The sequence below is a fragment of the Megalopta genalis genome, chromosome 10, assembly GCF_051020955.1.
Source record: "Megalopta genalis isolate 19385.01 chromosome 10, iyMegGena1_principal, whole genome shotgun sequence".
Classification (NCBI taxonomy): Eukaryota; Metazoa; Arthropoda; class Insecta; order Hymenoptera; family Halictidae; genus Megalopta; species Megalopta genalis.
Genome location: NC_135022.1, coordinates 14,012,825 through 14,029,734, shown reverse-complemented (window position 1 = coordinate 14,029,734; position 16,910 = coordinate 14,012,825). Strand labels below are relative to the sequence as shown.

At 30.2% G+C, this 16,910-nt stretch overlaps 2 protein-coding genes across 12 annotated transcripts; one reads left to right on the top strand and one right to left on the bottom strand.

The window, feature by feature from the left end:
* Nucleotides 1-174: 174 nt before the first annotated feature.
* On the bottom strand, nucleotides 175-7,512 carry LOC117220289 (Coiled-coil domain containing protein 39). 10 transcript variants are annotated; one of them, XM_076524912.1, is made up of 14 exons: nucleotides 7,100-7,510; nucleotides 6,695-6,994; nucleotides 6,064-6,105; nucleotides 4,610-4,920; nucleotides 3,833-4,258; nucleotides 3,080-3,301; nucleotides 2,810-3,001; nucleotides 2,524-2,739; nucleotides 2,033-2,416; nucleotides 1,715-1,969; nucleotides 1,157-1,642; nucleotides 863-1,075; nucleotides 508-799; nucleotides 175-429 (listed from the first exon to the last, which is right to left on the bottom strand). In XM_076524912.1, exons 4-14 carry the CDS (start codon nucleotides 4,712-4,714, stop codon nucleotides 332-334), a joined length of 2,889 nt encoding a protein of 962 aa, XP_076381027.1. In that variant the 5' UTR covers nucleotides 4,715-4,920; nucleotides 6,064-6,105; nucleotides 6,695-6,994; nucleotides 7,100-7,510; the 3' UTR covers nucleotides 175-331. The 10 variants fall into 10 exon arrangements, with proteins under 10 accessions (XP_076381027.1, XP_033326014.2, XP_076381025.1 ...); XM_033470123.2 differs by lacking the exon at nucleotides 6,064-6,105 and having other exon boundaries at nucleotides 4,610-4,679; nucleotides 6,958-6,994; nucleotides 7,100-7,511; XM_076524910.1 differs by having other exon boundaries at nucleotides 5,979-6,994.
* Nucleotides 7,513-7,573: 61 nt separating this feature from the next.
* Nucleotides 7,574-15,314, top strand: Su(dx) (Suppressor of deltex). Of its 2 annotated transcripts, XM_033470114.2 has the most exons (13): nucleotides 8,397-8,667; nucleotides 9,144-9,248; nucleotides 9,471-9,908; nucleotides 10,064-10,414; nucleotides 10,490-11,096; nucleotides 11,224-11,455; nucleotides 11,559-11,869; nucleotides 12,180-12,422; nucleotides 12,495-12,654; nucleotides 12,731-13,005; nucleotides 13,148-13,373; nucleotides 13,454-13,550; nucleotides 13,622-15,314. In XM_033470114.2, the coding sequence occupies exons 2-13, from the start codon at nucleotides 9,191-9,193 to the stop codon at nucleotides 13,792-13,794; spliced, it is 3,171 nt and encodes a 1,056-aa protein (XP_033326005.2). In that variant the 5' UTR covers nucleotides 8,397-8,667; nucleotides 9,144-9,190; the 3' UTR covers nucleotides 13,795-15,314. The 2 variants fall into 2 exon arrangements, with proteins under 2 accessions (XP_033326004.2, XP_033326005.2); XM_033470113.2 differs by having other exon boundaries at nucleotides 7,574-8,667; nucleotides 10,064-11,096.
* The last annotated feature ends 1,596 nt before the right edge of the window (nucleotides 15,315-16,910 follow it).

Genomic DNA, 16,910 nt, shown 5'->3' with positions numbered 1-16,910 from the left:
GAAACCGTCGATAATACTAAAAAATGTTTCAAACGAAATTTAAGTGGTTTTAGGGGGCATGTAATTTGATATTAGTAAGATTTTTAGGTAAACTTTATTTTTGTAAATAGAATCATATTTTTTACTTTACTAGTCGATTCAGCTCACCATTCTCTTCATAAAAATATTAAGGCATTTGATGCGAAAAATTATTTTATTTCCAAATTTTTATGAAATAAATAATTTATAAATTGTATCTTAAATGATTCATTCGATATCTCTGAACTATTTTATATTTCACGCAAAGGTAAAAATAATAAAAACATTAATATATAATTATGTAAAGATTAGATTAGTTAGATTTTTTTGTAGACTGTATGTATATTGTTTTTACAGATGATTGTTTTTCATGTCTTGTAAACCTTTTGTTGGAAGCCTTTGATGCAATTGCTGAAATAATATTAATATTAATAAATGATATAATTAGAGTAAATTAAATAAAAACGAATTTCTTGTTTATAGACATACTTTGAAACTCAGGCGTAATATTGACAACTTTACCAATACTTTCTCTAGATGATGAAATAATGCTTTTACGATGTGTACTATTTGACACATATTCTATCGAATTAGGAGAATTATGGGAATGATTGGACATTGGTGTCTGTATAGTTAATGGAATAGATGGTAACTCCATATTTTTAGCAGCTAGAAGCTTCTTGATATAAGCTTCTGCTTCCACATGGTGAATTGTAAATTCTGCAATATTTTGCGAAAGAATAAAATTTTGTTCTTGCAGTTCACGCAGTTCTATCTCTTTCTATATAAAATAAAAGTATTATTAACGCAAATGTATTGGTAATATAATTTATAATTTACATACCTCTTGTATAAGCACTAACGAATCCCCTGTAGTAAGACTTTTTTGTTGAATAGCTTTTTGTACATTTTTTAAACTTTTGTCAGCTCTTAATATTTTTCCTTCCTGTTCACGAATTTGTTGCCTTAACTCAACCATGTATTGATTTTTATTTTCTTTCTGTTCTTGAATTTCATCAATCTGTTTTAAGACTCCAACATATTCATTTTGCATTTTCTGTTAAAATCATTCTATTATCAAAATCAAGAATTTATTTTATGTTTGGAATAATACAATGATATTTGTACTATAAAATACCTGTAGATTTTCAGTTAAGCAGTTTAGTTCACAATTTTTTTGTTTTAAAGTTTGTTCCATATTTTGTAATTCTTCATCCAATTTTCTATGCTCTTCTTGTTCAGGTTTATTTTTTTCATCCGTGGACAAGGTTGTTAATTTGTATTTGTCATTACAAACATTTATTACTCTTAACGTGTTTTCCATGGCTTGTATTTCAAGTTCAGTTTTCGTTATGGTTTCATCTAACTTATCACCTTGCTCTTGTAAAAGATATCTTTCTTGTGCATTTTGAATCTTCAATTGGGTAGTATTGATTGGAGTACCATCAGGATTAGTGCCTAACATAGCTATACCATTTTCATACCTTGCTTGTAGTTGTTTTATTCGAATATTTCGTTCAGCTATAGCATTTTTTACTTCTGAACATTCACTATTAGCAATCCTCTTTTCAATGATAAGCGTTTCTTTTTGTACAGCTATTTCTGCCTTGCGTTCTTTCACTGCCTAAATAATTACAGTTACTCTGATAGTAGATAACCTGCTGTTAATTTAATTACTATAATACTAAGAACTTACTGCTTCCAACTCGAGTCGATATCTTTCCAAGTCATAAACACTATTCCCAATGCTAGATATCATTTTCTCCAGCTGTGATACTTTAAGTCGCAAAACACTTTCTTCTACTTGTTTCTCTTCATAACAATTTTGAGCTGCTTTCAATTGTTTCTCTCCTGCATCCGTTAAAAGAACTAAATCCTGCCTTTTGTTTCTTAGATACTCTAATTCATTGTTGTCACTTGCAATACTATTGGTCATTTTTCTCATGTCATACTGTACAATGAAAAATTAGTTAAGTTTTCATATTAATGAATAAATTACTTAAAGTCGACATACTTCTAAGTTTGTGATTTGACTTTGTAACAATTTTGATATTTTCATCTTTTCGTCTAAGGTGCCCTTTAGTTCTTCAATTTTTATTTGTTTTCTTTCTGCTTCAGACTTATCCCGTTCATGACCTCTTAATCTATCTAATTTCATTTCGGACTTTTGTAATTCGAAATCCACTTGATATAATGTTTGCTTCGCTTCCTCCAAAATCTTTTCATCTTTAGAACACAGCTTGTCCAAATATTCGTACTTTTTAGATTCATTCAGATACTGCATTCTTGCAATCTTCCTTTCATCTTCTAATTTTTGTATCTGATTTCTAACGCGCAAATTTGCGTTTTGTAATCGGTTTACTTCTTTAATTATTGTAACTTTCTTCTTTTCTTGTTCCTATATGATATACTAACTTATTATTATACAAATAATTATGTATTGTTTATTATTATTTTAATCATTAAAATCTACATATAAATTTTGAAATTTACTAAAATAAATACCTGAAACATCTTTTCTAGCTCTTTTGCTTTTTCTTTTATATCTAATTCTTGGTCACCAATATCTTGCAATTTTTTGGTTAATTCAGCTACTTGCAAGTTTAACTTCTCGATTTTCATTGATTTATTTTGAATTTCAGCCTCTTTGCGTTTTATGTCATTCCGTAGATGTTCCACACGGTTGGTAGATTCTTTTATGATATTTTTCTGTATGACAAGCTAAAATTTAAAGGAAAAGTAGTTTAAAAATTTTGTCTAAAAACAATAATCTTCTCACTTGCACCCTTACTTGGTTCTCATATGCACTGTGCGTTTCTTTTGCTTTTTGCTGTTCTTCTTTTATATTACAAAGATTTTTCTCCAATTTTTTAATCAATTCTTCAACTTGTCTATTGTTTTCTCTTTGATCCCTTAAAAACTTCTCTGATTCCTCAAGTGCATTTCTTTTATCTTGTGTGATCTCTTGCAGTGATTCAGTTTCCTATCCAAAATAACATGTGTTTGTTAAAACATTGTAAATCAAAGAAAATACTTTTGGTAATTAACTATTTAATTGTACTTTAAGAACACGTTGAATATCGTCGTTTTTCTGTTGCAACATGACAACACTTTCCCTCCATTGATTGCATATTTGTCGATAGTCCGCTGACGCTTGATTGTACAATTTGGTTGTGCGATCAAGAACAATTTCAGTCTCTCGTCCTTCATTAGTTATTTTAATAATTGCCTCACGGTAGGTTTGCAATTCTTTACACAGTTTCTGCCTTTTCAATTCCATTTCCTGCTTGACGAAAAGTGAAGCAACTAATATTTTTTGGTATCATAAGCTTAATTATGCTGTTTAAGAAATGAACAACTTCGCAAGTTGCAGAAAAAACTAAATGATTCTTATCAATTTTAATATGCTGAATACAAATCTAAAAGATGGTTTTCTCCATAGTTCTCAGCTTTTGAGAAATTATTTGTGTTGCAAACATATTTTCAACTTTAAGGGTTTGTGAGCTTCAACTGTTAAGTAATACAAATATTTTACTGCAAACCACTCTATTGACTTTCCCAAATAATGTACATTTTAAAATATTGCTTCTTAAATGTATTTCATGCAAATAAAATATGTATCAACTTCTTTAGATATTTTTAATATTCATTTTGAAGATTGTGAGCCTGAATAAGTTGAAAACTTGATTGATTTCTTAAAATTAAGTATCAATAACGGAGTAATGGAAATAAACATTTTTTGGGCTCAGAGCATGAAAACGTAAAAAAATTCAAATTTGTTGGACAATAATATATGATGCAATCTTATACTCACATTGTACTCTTTCGAATCTTCTTTCAGATATTGTTCTATAAGTTGATTATTATCCTCGTTTTGATTCAATGAATCTTCCCATTCTTTCAAGTTTTTTTCATCGTATTTTACCGCGTTTTTTGCTGCCTCAATCTTTTTTGTCATTTTTTCTAATTCTTTTGTAACATTTGTCACTGTCTCATTCACTTTCTTCCATTCCTTTTCAAAATTTCGCGCATCTTGCCGCAAACTCGATTCTGTGCTGCAGTTCAGTCTGTAATGGTGGTTTTCAGTTTCAAGTTGCACAGAGTGCGTGTTGAGAAGCTTTTGATTCATATCTTGCTCCGTTTTCAAAGTGTTTAGACGATTTTTCATCATTGTAAGTTTTTCCTTCGCAGACTGGAATTTCCCACTTAAATTTTCTTTCAGTTTCATTTTGCTTTCGATCTTCCTCCCATAAACAAATTTAATCAATTAGTTTCCGTAATATAAATAATCGTATCTTAAAACAAGTGTTCGAGCTGAACAAAGCATAATATTTAAATTATAATATAAACATTTAGTTTCTGTACATTTTGTTATTATTAGAGGCATTTTACTATGCCACTATATACATAGATAACTTAACAGAAATTAAAATGCAAGAATGATTTATTATGTCTATTTTGTATACAGTTCACAATATGATAATAATATATAACAGAAAGCAAAGAAAACAAAAGCGTGTAAGTAAATTGTGAAAACAAAACTGACTATGTGAAATAAATGAAACTAATTTAACGTAAGTGACTTGCATACTTCTTCTTCTAATTGTTTATTCTCCGCATTTGAAACTGGAATTTTGAATCCATCTTCCCACCCTAGAAGGCTTAAAACAGTATCTATATTATTATTCATCGCCATTTCTGCTCTTTATTTACTCGTTAAACTGCTCTCTGATAGATAAATCGGTTCGTAGAGCCAGATATTTGGAATTCAGTGGAAACGTTTATAATTCGTCGTCATAGCAACCATGCGTATCGATAACGGATAGCGTATAAACAACTTTGAGGGGAATACAGCTACCCTCTCTCTGTTAATCACGACTTCTCTTCTCCAGTTCACCATCCCTATATATATTTACAGAGAACGTCACGCATGCAGGAAACCGTTTAAATATCTGACAGAATACTGAAACGAGCATATCCATTGGAAGAAAATTTATAAAAGACAATAATCTGCTAACACAATGGAAACTATGTCTCGATCAATAGAGTTTCATTGAACTATCTAATATGTCACAGACTTCGAGTGGAACTATTGTTTTACAATATAATTTTGATAATAGTTGTATATCATCTTTTTATATTTCATATTTATATTTTAAGTTATTTTAAATAGTCTTTTATTACATTTAAAAGAAAAGCAAATTCCATTTGTCCAAGAATTCATGTCTCCAAGGTTGCTGTCGATTCCAATTCGGATGTCTTTTGACTTAATTTAGCTAGTAATTTAGTATTGATGCATTCGAGTTCATTTCTTTCTCTGTTTCTCCAGCTCAGAAATCCTCTTCAGTGCCTCTTGGTGTGCAATTTTTACAGATGTAATGTTGCTATTTCTTACTCAAATTTGCAGAGTTTCTTGTACGATTCGGCGACCACGCGCTCCAGAGGTGAAGAAACGGCTATGAGATTCAAACTTCGTAGCCGTTTCTTCACCTCTGGAGCATATTTTTTTTAATCAATCATCATCACTATCACCTAACAGCTGCTTCTCCAAAATTATGAACTCGCTAAACTCCATAAACTTGTTGGTTAAACAATTGATGCGTCACTAGAAAACTTATTTCGGTATCGAAGGAGATGCTTGGTAGCTAATCGTTTGTGTCGTTCTATTGCATTACACTGGAGAAAATTAGTACATCGCCGGATGTTGCATTTCTCCGGCGATATACTAATTTTCTCCGGTATAATACCATTCTTTAATTTAACGGTGTACATATCGACCTTGAAGATAACGTGTTTTGTGATAAACGCTTCGTAATTGCTGTTGCTGTCATTGTCTTCGTTTTTGAGTAGTTTCAGCTCGAAGTCTGTATCAGTCAACATAATAGGATTTCTTTAAACTGTCTATTATATTGACAGATTTTCGTCTTTTTCACGTTTAATCAATAGTGTAATATTGCAACCTTTAACTGTGGTAATAAATCTTCCTTAAACAGACACACACGTTTCAATATTCTGTCAAATATTGTAATGGTTTCCTGCATGTACTTATTGGGTCCTACTCCTCCACGTTTCTACTGGGTCCCACCCCTGTAATTTTAAGATAAAGATTTAAATATAAAAAAGATATAAAATAAATAAAATTACGTAATTAATACTTATATTTTTCAGAAGTTTGAAACTGATAGTCGTTGCATGCAGACATATTTATTTACTTATACTCCAATCACGTATAGCTCGAATAATTCGATAACACTATATATAGTATATAATAAGAATACAATTAGAAAATACTGTTCATATCTTTTTAAAATCCATTTTAACACAGGACTATTAATTTATAACACTTCAATGTTTAAAAGATCAAGATAATTTAACTGGTTGTATACATTCTTCTAATTGTTATAATGTATACAAGTATAATTATTTCACCCTACTTAATGAAGTTCATATTGATGTTGACTTTGGTCGAACTATGGTTAAATCTAAAAGAATCCAACCTCTTAATTAAACATTTCTTGCATAAAAAAGGTGTACTTTTTATATTCACAAATTAGAATAAAATTAAGGATACCACTGTGGTTATAACAACCTGTGTCTGCCACAATTTGAACATATCAGCGGTAAAAAACATAAGTAAAAATGCATCTATTTTTATGCCCGAGTGTATTGCACTCACAGATGCTGTTGACATTGCCTTCAATAGTAGTAATCAAAATTTTATTACATTTTTTGACTTTTTTATCTGCTTAATATCTCTTATTAGCATTAATCATAACCCTCATGTACTCAACATAGGGAATAAAATTTGTAAACACTGCTTAAAATATCCTAACATTAACAAAATTCAATTTTACTGGGTACCATCTCTCCTGAATACTCATGAAATCTAAGAAATAACCATCTTGGACTTCCAGAATTTTTCAATTTTGGTACTTTTACCTGTTATGCATCACATATAATACATGTCAAAACAGTTCTAAAATAAAGAAAGATTAAAAATTATATATATAGTCTAATTCAGATGAAATATGTTTAACAATGTTATTTTAAACAATATGCCCTTATCATTATATTACTTTACCATTTTACTAAATTGTCTACATGTTTTGGAATGTTTATGACCAGATCTTATATTCTAGTTGAAATTTCATCAATCAATTTTTAATATTTTTGTTAATAAACAGATCTGTGTCACATCTCTTTGTAAAACATTGTAATCTGCATACGCCAAACGTCAGGCAGTCACAAGTTTAGTACATTATCGGTGTCAATCGATGTGTCAGTCTTTCGAAATTGCAGACAATTGCAGAAATATACCTAGGCTCGCAATTACTTGTCTGCGACAAAGATAGAACATTTTGGAAAATTGTGTAAATTTCTGAAATGTGCTGCAAAGTGGCATTATTCAATCCTAAATGAGATCTCCCCTCCATCATTCTGCAGCACATTTTAAAACATTTTTCGAAAATGCTCTGTCTCTGTTGCGAACAAATTAATTCCGAAGCTGGCTCACCAGAGTAACCAATATTAATGAAACATAACTCAAAAAATTGCTCTTTAATTGCCCATAATTGCTCACTTATCCATTTTGAGAAATATCCAAAAAGCTCTTTTGAAACGCCTAGGGACTTTTATGAGAGGTTAGAACCCTTAGAGCATACTCTAAGTTAGAACTTTTTAATAGAACGAAATTTTTCTGAAATAATTGCTCTTTGCTTGCCGATTGTTGTTCTGTTAATCCGAATTAATTACTTCGGATTACAATGACGGGCTTGAAAATTTTTTGAAAAGTAGAAGTAAGCAATTAAAAGTAATTACAGAACAACAATCACACACACAGTAATTAAAGAGCGGTGATCTGACATTTCGTACAGCACGTTTTATGCATTTCAAAAACTTCGTCTTATTGTAAGTCTCCAGCCTTTCATGAAAGTCCCTAGTCGCGTTAAAGTAATTTTGCAATTACAGATCAATAATGGGCAATTAAAGAGCTATTTTTTAACTATGTTTCATTATTACGGTGAGCCAGCTTTACACGGTTCTGAAACCGCACTGGACTTAGCAACACTGGTGAGACGCCCTATATATGCAGACATACAGTAATACCATAGGTTTTGCACGATTTTTCTACCTCCCCTAGATTCGCAAACATCCCCTCCATTGCATCCCCTCCTTAGCATTGAATCGTCAGCCAATTAGAGCAAAGCAATTTCTACCCCTATTCTTGCTAATGGAGCGCACGGTGGCTGGGAAGTCTTGAAAACTTGAAGTATGTATTACTTACTGTGCATGGAGTATGTACATACAAGAGAATAGCCATGTCCGCGTAACGCTATCATCTACGCCACGGAACATTGTCACATAGATAGGAATGTCGTCTTTCGAAGCGTCTTCTAAGAGACAGAAGTGGGATGAACTAGAATATATTGTGTTCAGAGGTGTATGTATCTAGTTTGCCTAGTGATTTGCATATTACGAGATTTCTACCTTTGACGTATGAAAAGATGGTGACCTACTGATAAAGAAGTTTTGCGAAAACGAATATCGTAGTGGTCGAAGAATTTTTTCAAGTAAAAATATTGATAGTGTAAAGAACAGGCAATGTATCGGAGTTGGACACACTTGAAACAATCTATTTCAGTTATACGCGTATGTATTGTACTTTACCCCCTGATCATTTGTGTCTATTACAGTACTCAATTATTGAAAAGTTGATCGTTCTAACAATTTTTTAAAAATCTAATATTGTTCATTTCAATAATCATTCTATTTTTATATGTATTATTTCGCGTGATGTTATGTATATTTACCATTAATTATACAATTTCGATTTTCTAAAGAAACTTCATATTTCTGTTTACTTTTATGAGGGAATATCTTTGAGACAATTTTTTGCGTATTTGAAGTTTGGACAATGGTGCAATCGAATTGACATATTCCGTGAGCGAATCAAGTGTTTATACCTTTTCTCTGCTAATATAGAATATTTATCAATATTTCGTAGTAGTTCTCTAATTTTATCTGATGTTACTTTCGTCTTGATGTGTATTTGTGATACATTGCATATGACATTGCATAGATTTATGCATATTAATAGTTGTTTTCATAAATAGTGCACATTCTAGGTAAACAAATTATGAATTCACATAAATTATTTGACTAAATTTTCACAATGTCCCATTGTGAAGAAGAAGTGGCATCATCTGGTTTCCACCAATTAAGTATTACAAGTAAGTCATAACATATATTGGTTAAAAAGATAATTAAAGCGATCACATATGTTTTTGATAAAATTTAAGTTTATATATAAATTGTTTAACTACTGTGTATTATATACATTATTGGATTATTATGTATTCCTTATATTTTTTACAACTCTATTTTAATAATGTTTAAGATTTTTATAGAAAATAGTATTTATTAGTTATTGATAAAATTCTATTTTATTGTAGTTGAGAGTGCTATATTAAAAAGTTCAACATTCTTGAAACCAAATCCATATATAGAATTTTCCGTTGATGATAAGAGTCCTAGGAAAACAGAAGTTTCAAAATCCACATATCAACCGAAATGGAACGAAGAATTTACGATACTTGTAACACCATATTCTCAATTACATTTTCGTCTCTTAGATCATAGCACATTTCGTAAAGATACATTAATAGGAGAGAAAAAAATAAATCTTTCTGAAGTATTATCTCACTACAATGGGAAATTGGAAAATATGGAAGTAACCTTTGCTTTAATGAGTGAAAATAAACATGATTCTCAATTGTGCAAAGTTGGAGAACTAATTACATTTTTTGACGGGTTAAGAATTAATATGCCAAATATATCGTCATTAAGTATTAATGAATCACCATGTCAAACACAATGCACACCTCCTGATGGTAAGAATCTATGACATATTTTGAAAGAGATAGTAATAGACAGAAACATTCTTATGGACAAGTATTATTTGTTACAAAAATAATATTAAAAGCAAAACTACATACAATATAGTTTTTCCATGTTTCTTGTTCAAAGTTAAGTAACTATATTCTAGGTGTTATAAATAATGATACTGCTAGTAACCGCAGCATTCTTAATGGAGGTGTCCGTGCTCGCATGAGATTACAAGGAGCTGAAAATGTACCATCCTCTGCTTTTCGTGGATTAACAAATACTTATCACAATATTAATTATAATACCGGAAATGATCAAACCAGTGTTGATAAAAATAGTGAACAGGTTGAATCTGTAGCATCTAATTCTTTATCAAATGGACATGTAATATCACCCATGGACAAATCTGTTGTTTCTCTATCTGGATGTCATACAATGTCTTTGTTAGAAGGACGTCAATTATCTCGAACAGATCATGCAGCTACACCTGGAACAGCAGATGGCAGGAGTGGTATGTGTACTAAAACAATTGTAGCAAAAGACTTTCTAAGAAATTTTGTCTCTGGAGCTTATGATATTTTTCAAGGAGAACAATCAACACTATCTGGAGCAGTTGGAATATGCAGATCAGATCAATTAGGATCAACTAATGCAGACATACGGTCACATAATAGAACAGATCAACCTGCATCTAGTGGACGTAACTCTAGAACAGAACAGTTATTGACTACTCCTTTATCAGATAGTTTTGGAAATATAAGATCTGATCAACTTCCTACTCCCACAGTAGATGGATTTGTAGTTTCTAGAGCAGATCAACCTGCAACATCTACTGCAACAGATAATCAAGGAATTTCTCAAACGGATCAATCTGGAGTATTTACATTACCAGAAGGATCTTCTACATCTCATTCAGAACAGTCTTCAGGATTGCATGTGGCAGATAGTCGTAGAATGACACGTACAGACCAGTCTGCATTAGTACCAGTTGCAGAAAGACGCAGAGTTGTACGACCCAAACAGTCAACAACATCCGCGTCAACTACTCCTTCAAATCCTTTAGTGGTGCAGCGTGTAGCTTCGTTAACAGGACAAACTGCTGTGTCACGTGGTCAGATAGCTGAACCAACAGTTCAGTCTGAAGAAACTTCACCCCCTGGTTGGGAAATGAGATATGACATATATGGAAGAAGGTTGTATAATTATAATAAAAAATTGTATAAGGATTATTTAACACTGAATTTGAATGATTTGATTAAAGTTTTAAATTCTGAAAAAATGTGTAACAGTCTTTTCTCTGTTTAATGTATTTTTGATTAGATATTATGTTGACCATAATACACGAAGTACTTCATGGGAAAGACCACAGCCTTTGCCATTAGGATGGGAAGTGCGTAGAGATCCAAGAGGCAGAATATATTATGTGGATCATAATACTAGAAGTACAACATGGCAGAGACCGAATACTGAAAGATTACAGCATTTCCAACATTGGCAAGGTGAGAGGCAACATGTGGTTCAACAAGGTAATCAGCGGTTTCTTTATCCTCAAGTAAGTAATAAGGATATATATTAAACATTAGTTTATATTACATACTTCTTATGTATCAAAAGTCATGGCACAGTTTGGAAGGTGTTAATTTCAATACATATAGGCACATGGAAATCAAGCAGCTGTGGCAGGTCCTTCAATGTTTACGGTTGATGATGATGATGCTCTGGGACCATTACCTGCAGGATGGGAAAGACGTAAACAACCAGAAGGAAGAGTTTATTATGTGAACCATAAAAATCGTACTACACAGTGGGAAGATCCTAGAACTCAAGGCCAAGAAACAGGAATTGATGAACCACCATTACCAGATGGTTGGGAAATACGTTTAACCGAAGATGGAGTTCGATATTTTGTAGATCATAATACAAGAACAACTACATTCCAAGATCCAAGACCTGGTGCACCAAAAGGGTTAGTCTAATTTTCCTGATGTATTGGATCGGTTCATAAGTTCGTGCGGTTTTAATTTCGATTTAAATTTTCTGCATAATAATTTTCTAACAATTATGTCCCATATGTCATTTGAAAGCTTTGGTTTTCTCCTGTTATGCGATTGTTCACTTATTCGTTCCATGCGAGTAATAAAGTGGTTAATTTTTTGTAAACTATGGTGTGCCAAGGTAATAAGAATTTTATTAAACTTATGGACCAATCTAATATCTAATATCTAAAAGATTAGTTGTCTAATCCTTATACTTGTTATTACGATTTCATTGTGTAGTGGTAAAGGTATTTACCGTGTGCCAAGAGCATACGAAAGATCGTTTAGATGGAAGTTATCACAATTCCGTTTCTTGTGTCAAACGAATGCTGTGGCAAATCACATTAAAATTAACGTTAATCGACAAACGTTGTTTGAAGATTCTTATCATCAAATAATGAATGCGGAAGCTTTTGTATTGAGACGCAGATTATATATAATATTTAAAGGAGAGGAAGGACTGGACTATGGAGGTGTATCCAGGTAAGAGTTTGTTAATTAATATAATAATAATGTGTTTCAGTCAAAATTATAAGTTATAAATCTTTGTTACAGAGAATGGTTTTTCTTATTAAGCCATGAAGTGTTAAATCCAATGTACTGTCTATTCGAATATGCCAATAAAAGTAATTACAGCTTGCAAATTAATCCAGCATCTTATGTCAATCCTGATCATTTGCAGTACTTTAAATTTATTGGAAGGTTCATAGCAATGGTATTCCTTCACTGATTTTTATTGTCGAAAATACCATATTCAAATTTTACATTTAATAAAAGATATATTCTTACAGGCACTTTATCATGGACGATTTATTTATAGTGGTTTCACTATGCCATTTTATAAACGTATGTTAAACAAAAAATTAGTAATGAAAGATATAGAATCTATTGACCCAGAATTCTATAAATCTCTTGTGTGGATAAAAGAAAATAACATTGACGAATGTGGTCTAGAATTGTATTATAGTGTTGACTTCGAAATTCTCGGCCAAGTCATACATCATGAATTGAAAGAAGGAGGTGATAAAATTAGGGTTGTTGAAGAAAATAAGGAAGAATATATCAGGTATAAACTACTATTAAAATTTATTTTAATGTTTTAACTGTGCATGATGCATTTGTTTATTGATTCTGTGACTTACATACATATTACTAATAGTTTAAATAAGAATTAGTTATTATTTATTAATATTATTTTTTATTATAAGGTTAATGACTGAGTGGAGAATGACAAGGGGTATAGAGGACCAAACTAAAGCTTTCTTGGAAGGATTTAACTCAGTTGTACCATTGGAATGGTTGAAGTATTTTGATGAACGAGAATTGGAACTTATGCTCTGCGGAATGCAAGAAATAGATGTAGAAGATTGGCAACGTAACACAATTTACAGACATTACACACGTAATAGTAAACAAATTTTATGGTTTTGGCAGGTTCGTTTTTACATTTGAGTAGTATATCTTTACTAGTATAAATATGGATTGTGCTAAGTAATTTTGTACTTAATATTTAGTTTGTAACAAGAACGGACAGTGAAAAGCGAGCTCGACTTTTGCAATTTGTAACAGGTACTTGCCGAGTACCTGTTGGTGGTTTTGCAGAATTAATGGGTAAGTGTTAACAACTAAACAGAAAGTATTAATAGTTTATGTTGAGCATCTTGTTCATTTCTATTTCTTAGGGAGCAACGGACCTCAAAGATTTTGCATAGAAAAAGTAGGAAAAGAAACATGGTTACCGAGATCGCATACGTGCTTCAATAGATTAGATCTACCACCATACAAGAGCTACGAACAGCTAGTAGAAAAGTTAAATTATGCGATTGAAGAAACAGAAGGTTTTGGTCAAGAATAATTGCAGACATGCTTTATTAAATGTAATACTGAATTATCTACAGAACCATCAAAACAAATCTAGTATAATGATGCAAGATTATAATGTTTTTTGGTTCACTTTATTTTCAGTAATAATACATACTTTTTAGGTAATATGAACATAGAGTCTATAAATATGATAAGTGAAATATGTTGGGAACATTATTAATTTTATATAAAATTCTTTCGATAATTTTAATTGGGACCGTTTTATTTCAATTTATAATTCTTCGAACGATGCATCATAATTAAAATTGAGAATATGAAATTCGTAGAAAATATCAATGATTTGTAAATTTATACATATATACGTAGTAAAATATTGATAGAGTAAAATAAAAATAAAGATGCCAAAATAACTATAATACGATTTAATCTCTATTTTGTCACTTTACGACATATTTTATTCTGTGAAAATTATAAATGATTTTTTAAACTTCTCCTTTTATGAGAAAATCTCTTTTAAATTTGTATAACTATCTTATTTTACTGATATGTATCTTTGTTCGCTTTTATTATCTTCAAATTAAATGTTGATAAAATTGGGTTTTTAATGAAAATAATTGATGCTTTCTACGATATATTAATGCTATTGCTTAAATATCAAAAGGCTTGAAAATTCCAATAATAAATATTGTACATATTAAACTAATAATGATGTATATTACATTATAAACAAATTAACAGTTTTATGTTTTGTCCTACATATTTAGTTATAAATAAAATAATAATATTTTTCTGTACATATCGCGTATGATAAATATTCACTTAATTGTCAGTAAATTTTCCATGAAATTTACAAAACCACTTATATGTATTATCAATGTTCTAAAACTTTATATTAAAATTGCATTCATATTTGTTATTACAGATTTAATTATAGTAATTGTTTTAATAACTATTACATAAAATACCTAAATTAATATCTGTGATACCAAATATGTTCGATTTTTAGGATTACAAACATGGAATCTGTTACTTTGTTTATAAACAATTTTAGTGCGTGTACGCGCACGTACATGTACAAATAAGTATTGTAACTAATGTAACAAATAAGTAATGAATTAATATATATGTATGTATACATTTAGCATGCATGCAATATAAAATTGTATATGTGTATACACAAATTAAATACATGGAATGCATACTGCAACTACAACTTAATATTTAAAAAAAGATACGAAAGATTTATAATACTATTTAAAAAATTAAATAAATTTAGTGATTCGTTTACATGATGTTTATATACTTATATCATAACTTTATATTGTGTGAATTTTTATTAATTTCTTTTTAATTAAGTGAAGAAATATTTTCACAGTATAAACGTTAATTCATTAACTTAAACATTTTATATTATATTTTACGTTATTACTATGGTAATATAACTGTATGCACTGTGTATTATTTACCTTTTTAATTAACAGGTAAGGTATTATCGTTTGTTAAAGGTAAAACTTGACGCTAATAAAAGATTTGAAAATACAAGTCGTGAAACTGCATGTGTAAAATTTTTTGAGTTTTAATATGTACATTTGATTGTTGCACTTTTATTCATTCATAAAATTAGATAGAAAATTTTCTATCCAAACGCAGGTAAGAGATGCACGCCTGGAATGTATGTAAATGGAGTTTTATCAAACAACTGATTACATGATTCTACGATTGCATCGATTATTGGAAGATATAATCATATATTTATTTTTAATTTTTTATTGTTTAACGAATGTAAATTCTTTTTACATACATGATTCTATATTTATACAAATATTTGTCAAGTTGTTTTTATGTTTCACGCAACACACTCATTTATTACATAGGATCTCATGATTTTCTATACAAACTTGCTCTGAGTATCTTAAAACTGAGAACAAAAATTTAAAAAGTGAATACTGTATCAAAAATTTATAAAAATATATATACAGTACGATTCTACCACAATTTTTCTAAACAGTAAATGGATCACATTATCAATGAGTAGCATTAATATTGTGTTCATTATAAAGAAAATCTAAGGGCGGAGGTGGGGGTAACTATTACTGTTAATCTACATATAATTTTATTTTTAGATATAAAACACACTGATAAAATTCATATAGGAGTCTGTGCAAACCAGTTAAAAAACATGCTGCCTATATTCGTTAGCCTACTCAATTCTATTATAAAAGCATAAAATCTGCTGTCTACTGACTGTGTTTTCCTCTGACATTTCTCCTGATTATTAAGTATAAGTGAGATATTTAATTTATGTATGACTCTCGTGTGATCAATGTATATCTTTTTATAATAATAACAAGATTGGATTTACTTAAATTTTATACGATTTCTGTCATATTTTCTATATTCTATCATATTAACATTTCTACAATTTGACTAATTGTGGAAGACAAAATCAGAAACCAGTCAATTTGACTTGGTATAGCATTGGTAGTTCTAGTGTTAAAGTGTTTAAGTATTATATAAAGGAGAGAATCATATCTTGGTGCGTATTACTTTAACGATATAAATCTTCAGAATGAAGATACTCTTATTGGAAGATATAATCATATATTTATTTTTAATTTTTTATTGTTTAACGAATGTAAATTCTTTTTACATACATGATTCTATATTTATACAAATATTTGTCAAGTTATTTTTATGTTTCACGCAACACACTCATTTATTACATAGGATCTCATGATTTTCTATACAAACTTGCTCTGAGTATCAAATTTATAAAAATATATATACAGTACGATTCTACCATAATTTTTCTAAACAGTAAATGGATCACATTATCAATGAGTAGCATTAATATTGTGTTCATAGAGAATGAAGATAGTATATTTAATTCGCACGGCGTTTGGTCAAGAGGTTGTGTGAATTAAGTATACACACAATCATGGATTCGATTTTATGCTCTATAAAACTACCTGGATCAATTTCTTTCTAATATAACAGTGAACGTGTCGAGCATTCTGCAGGTTGAATACAATTGGACTGAATGAGTGTACCACACATACATACGCGTAATCCTTGCATCATCATGAGATGCCATCGTGAGGTTAATAAGTGGAATAAAATTACATTAACAAGTTAATTCTATACATT

Excerpts from the sequence above, each read along its gene's own strand:
- LOC117220289 (XM_076524908.1), bottom strand. The coding sequence starts at position 4,714 with ATGGCGATGAATAATAATATAGATACTGTTTTAAGCCTTCTAGGGTGG. Across the intron at positions 3,002-3,079 it reads ATATTCAACGTGTTCTTAAA|GAAACTGAATCACTGCAAGA; the intron begins GTACAATTAAAT and ends TATTTTGGATAG. Across the intron at positions 430-507 it reads TATTACGCCTGAGTTTCAAA|CAATTGCATCAAAGGCTTCC; the intron begins GTATGTCTATAA and ends ATATTATTTCAG.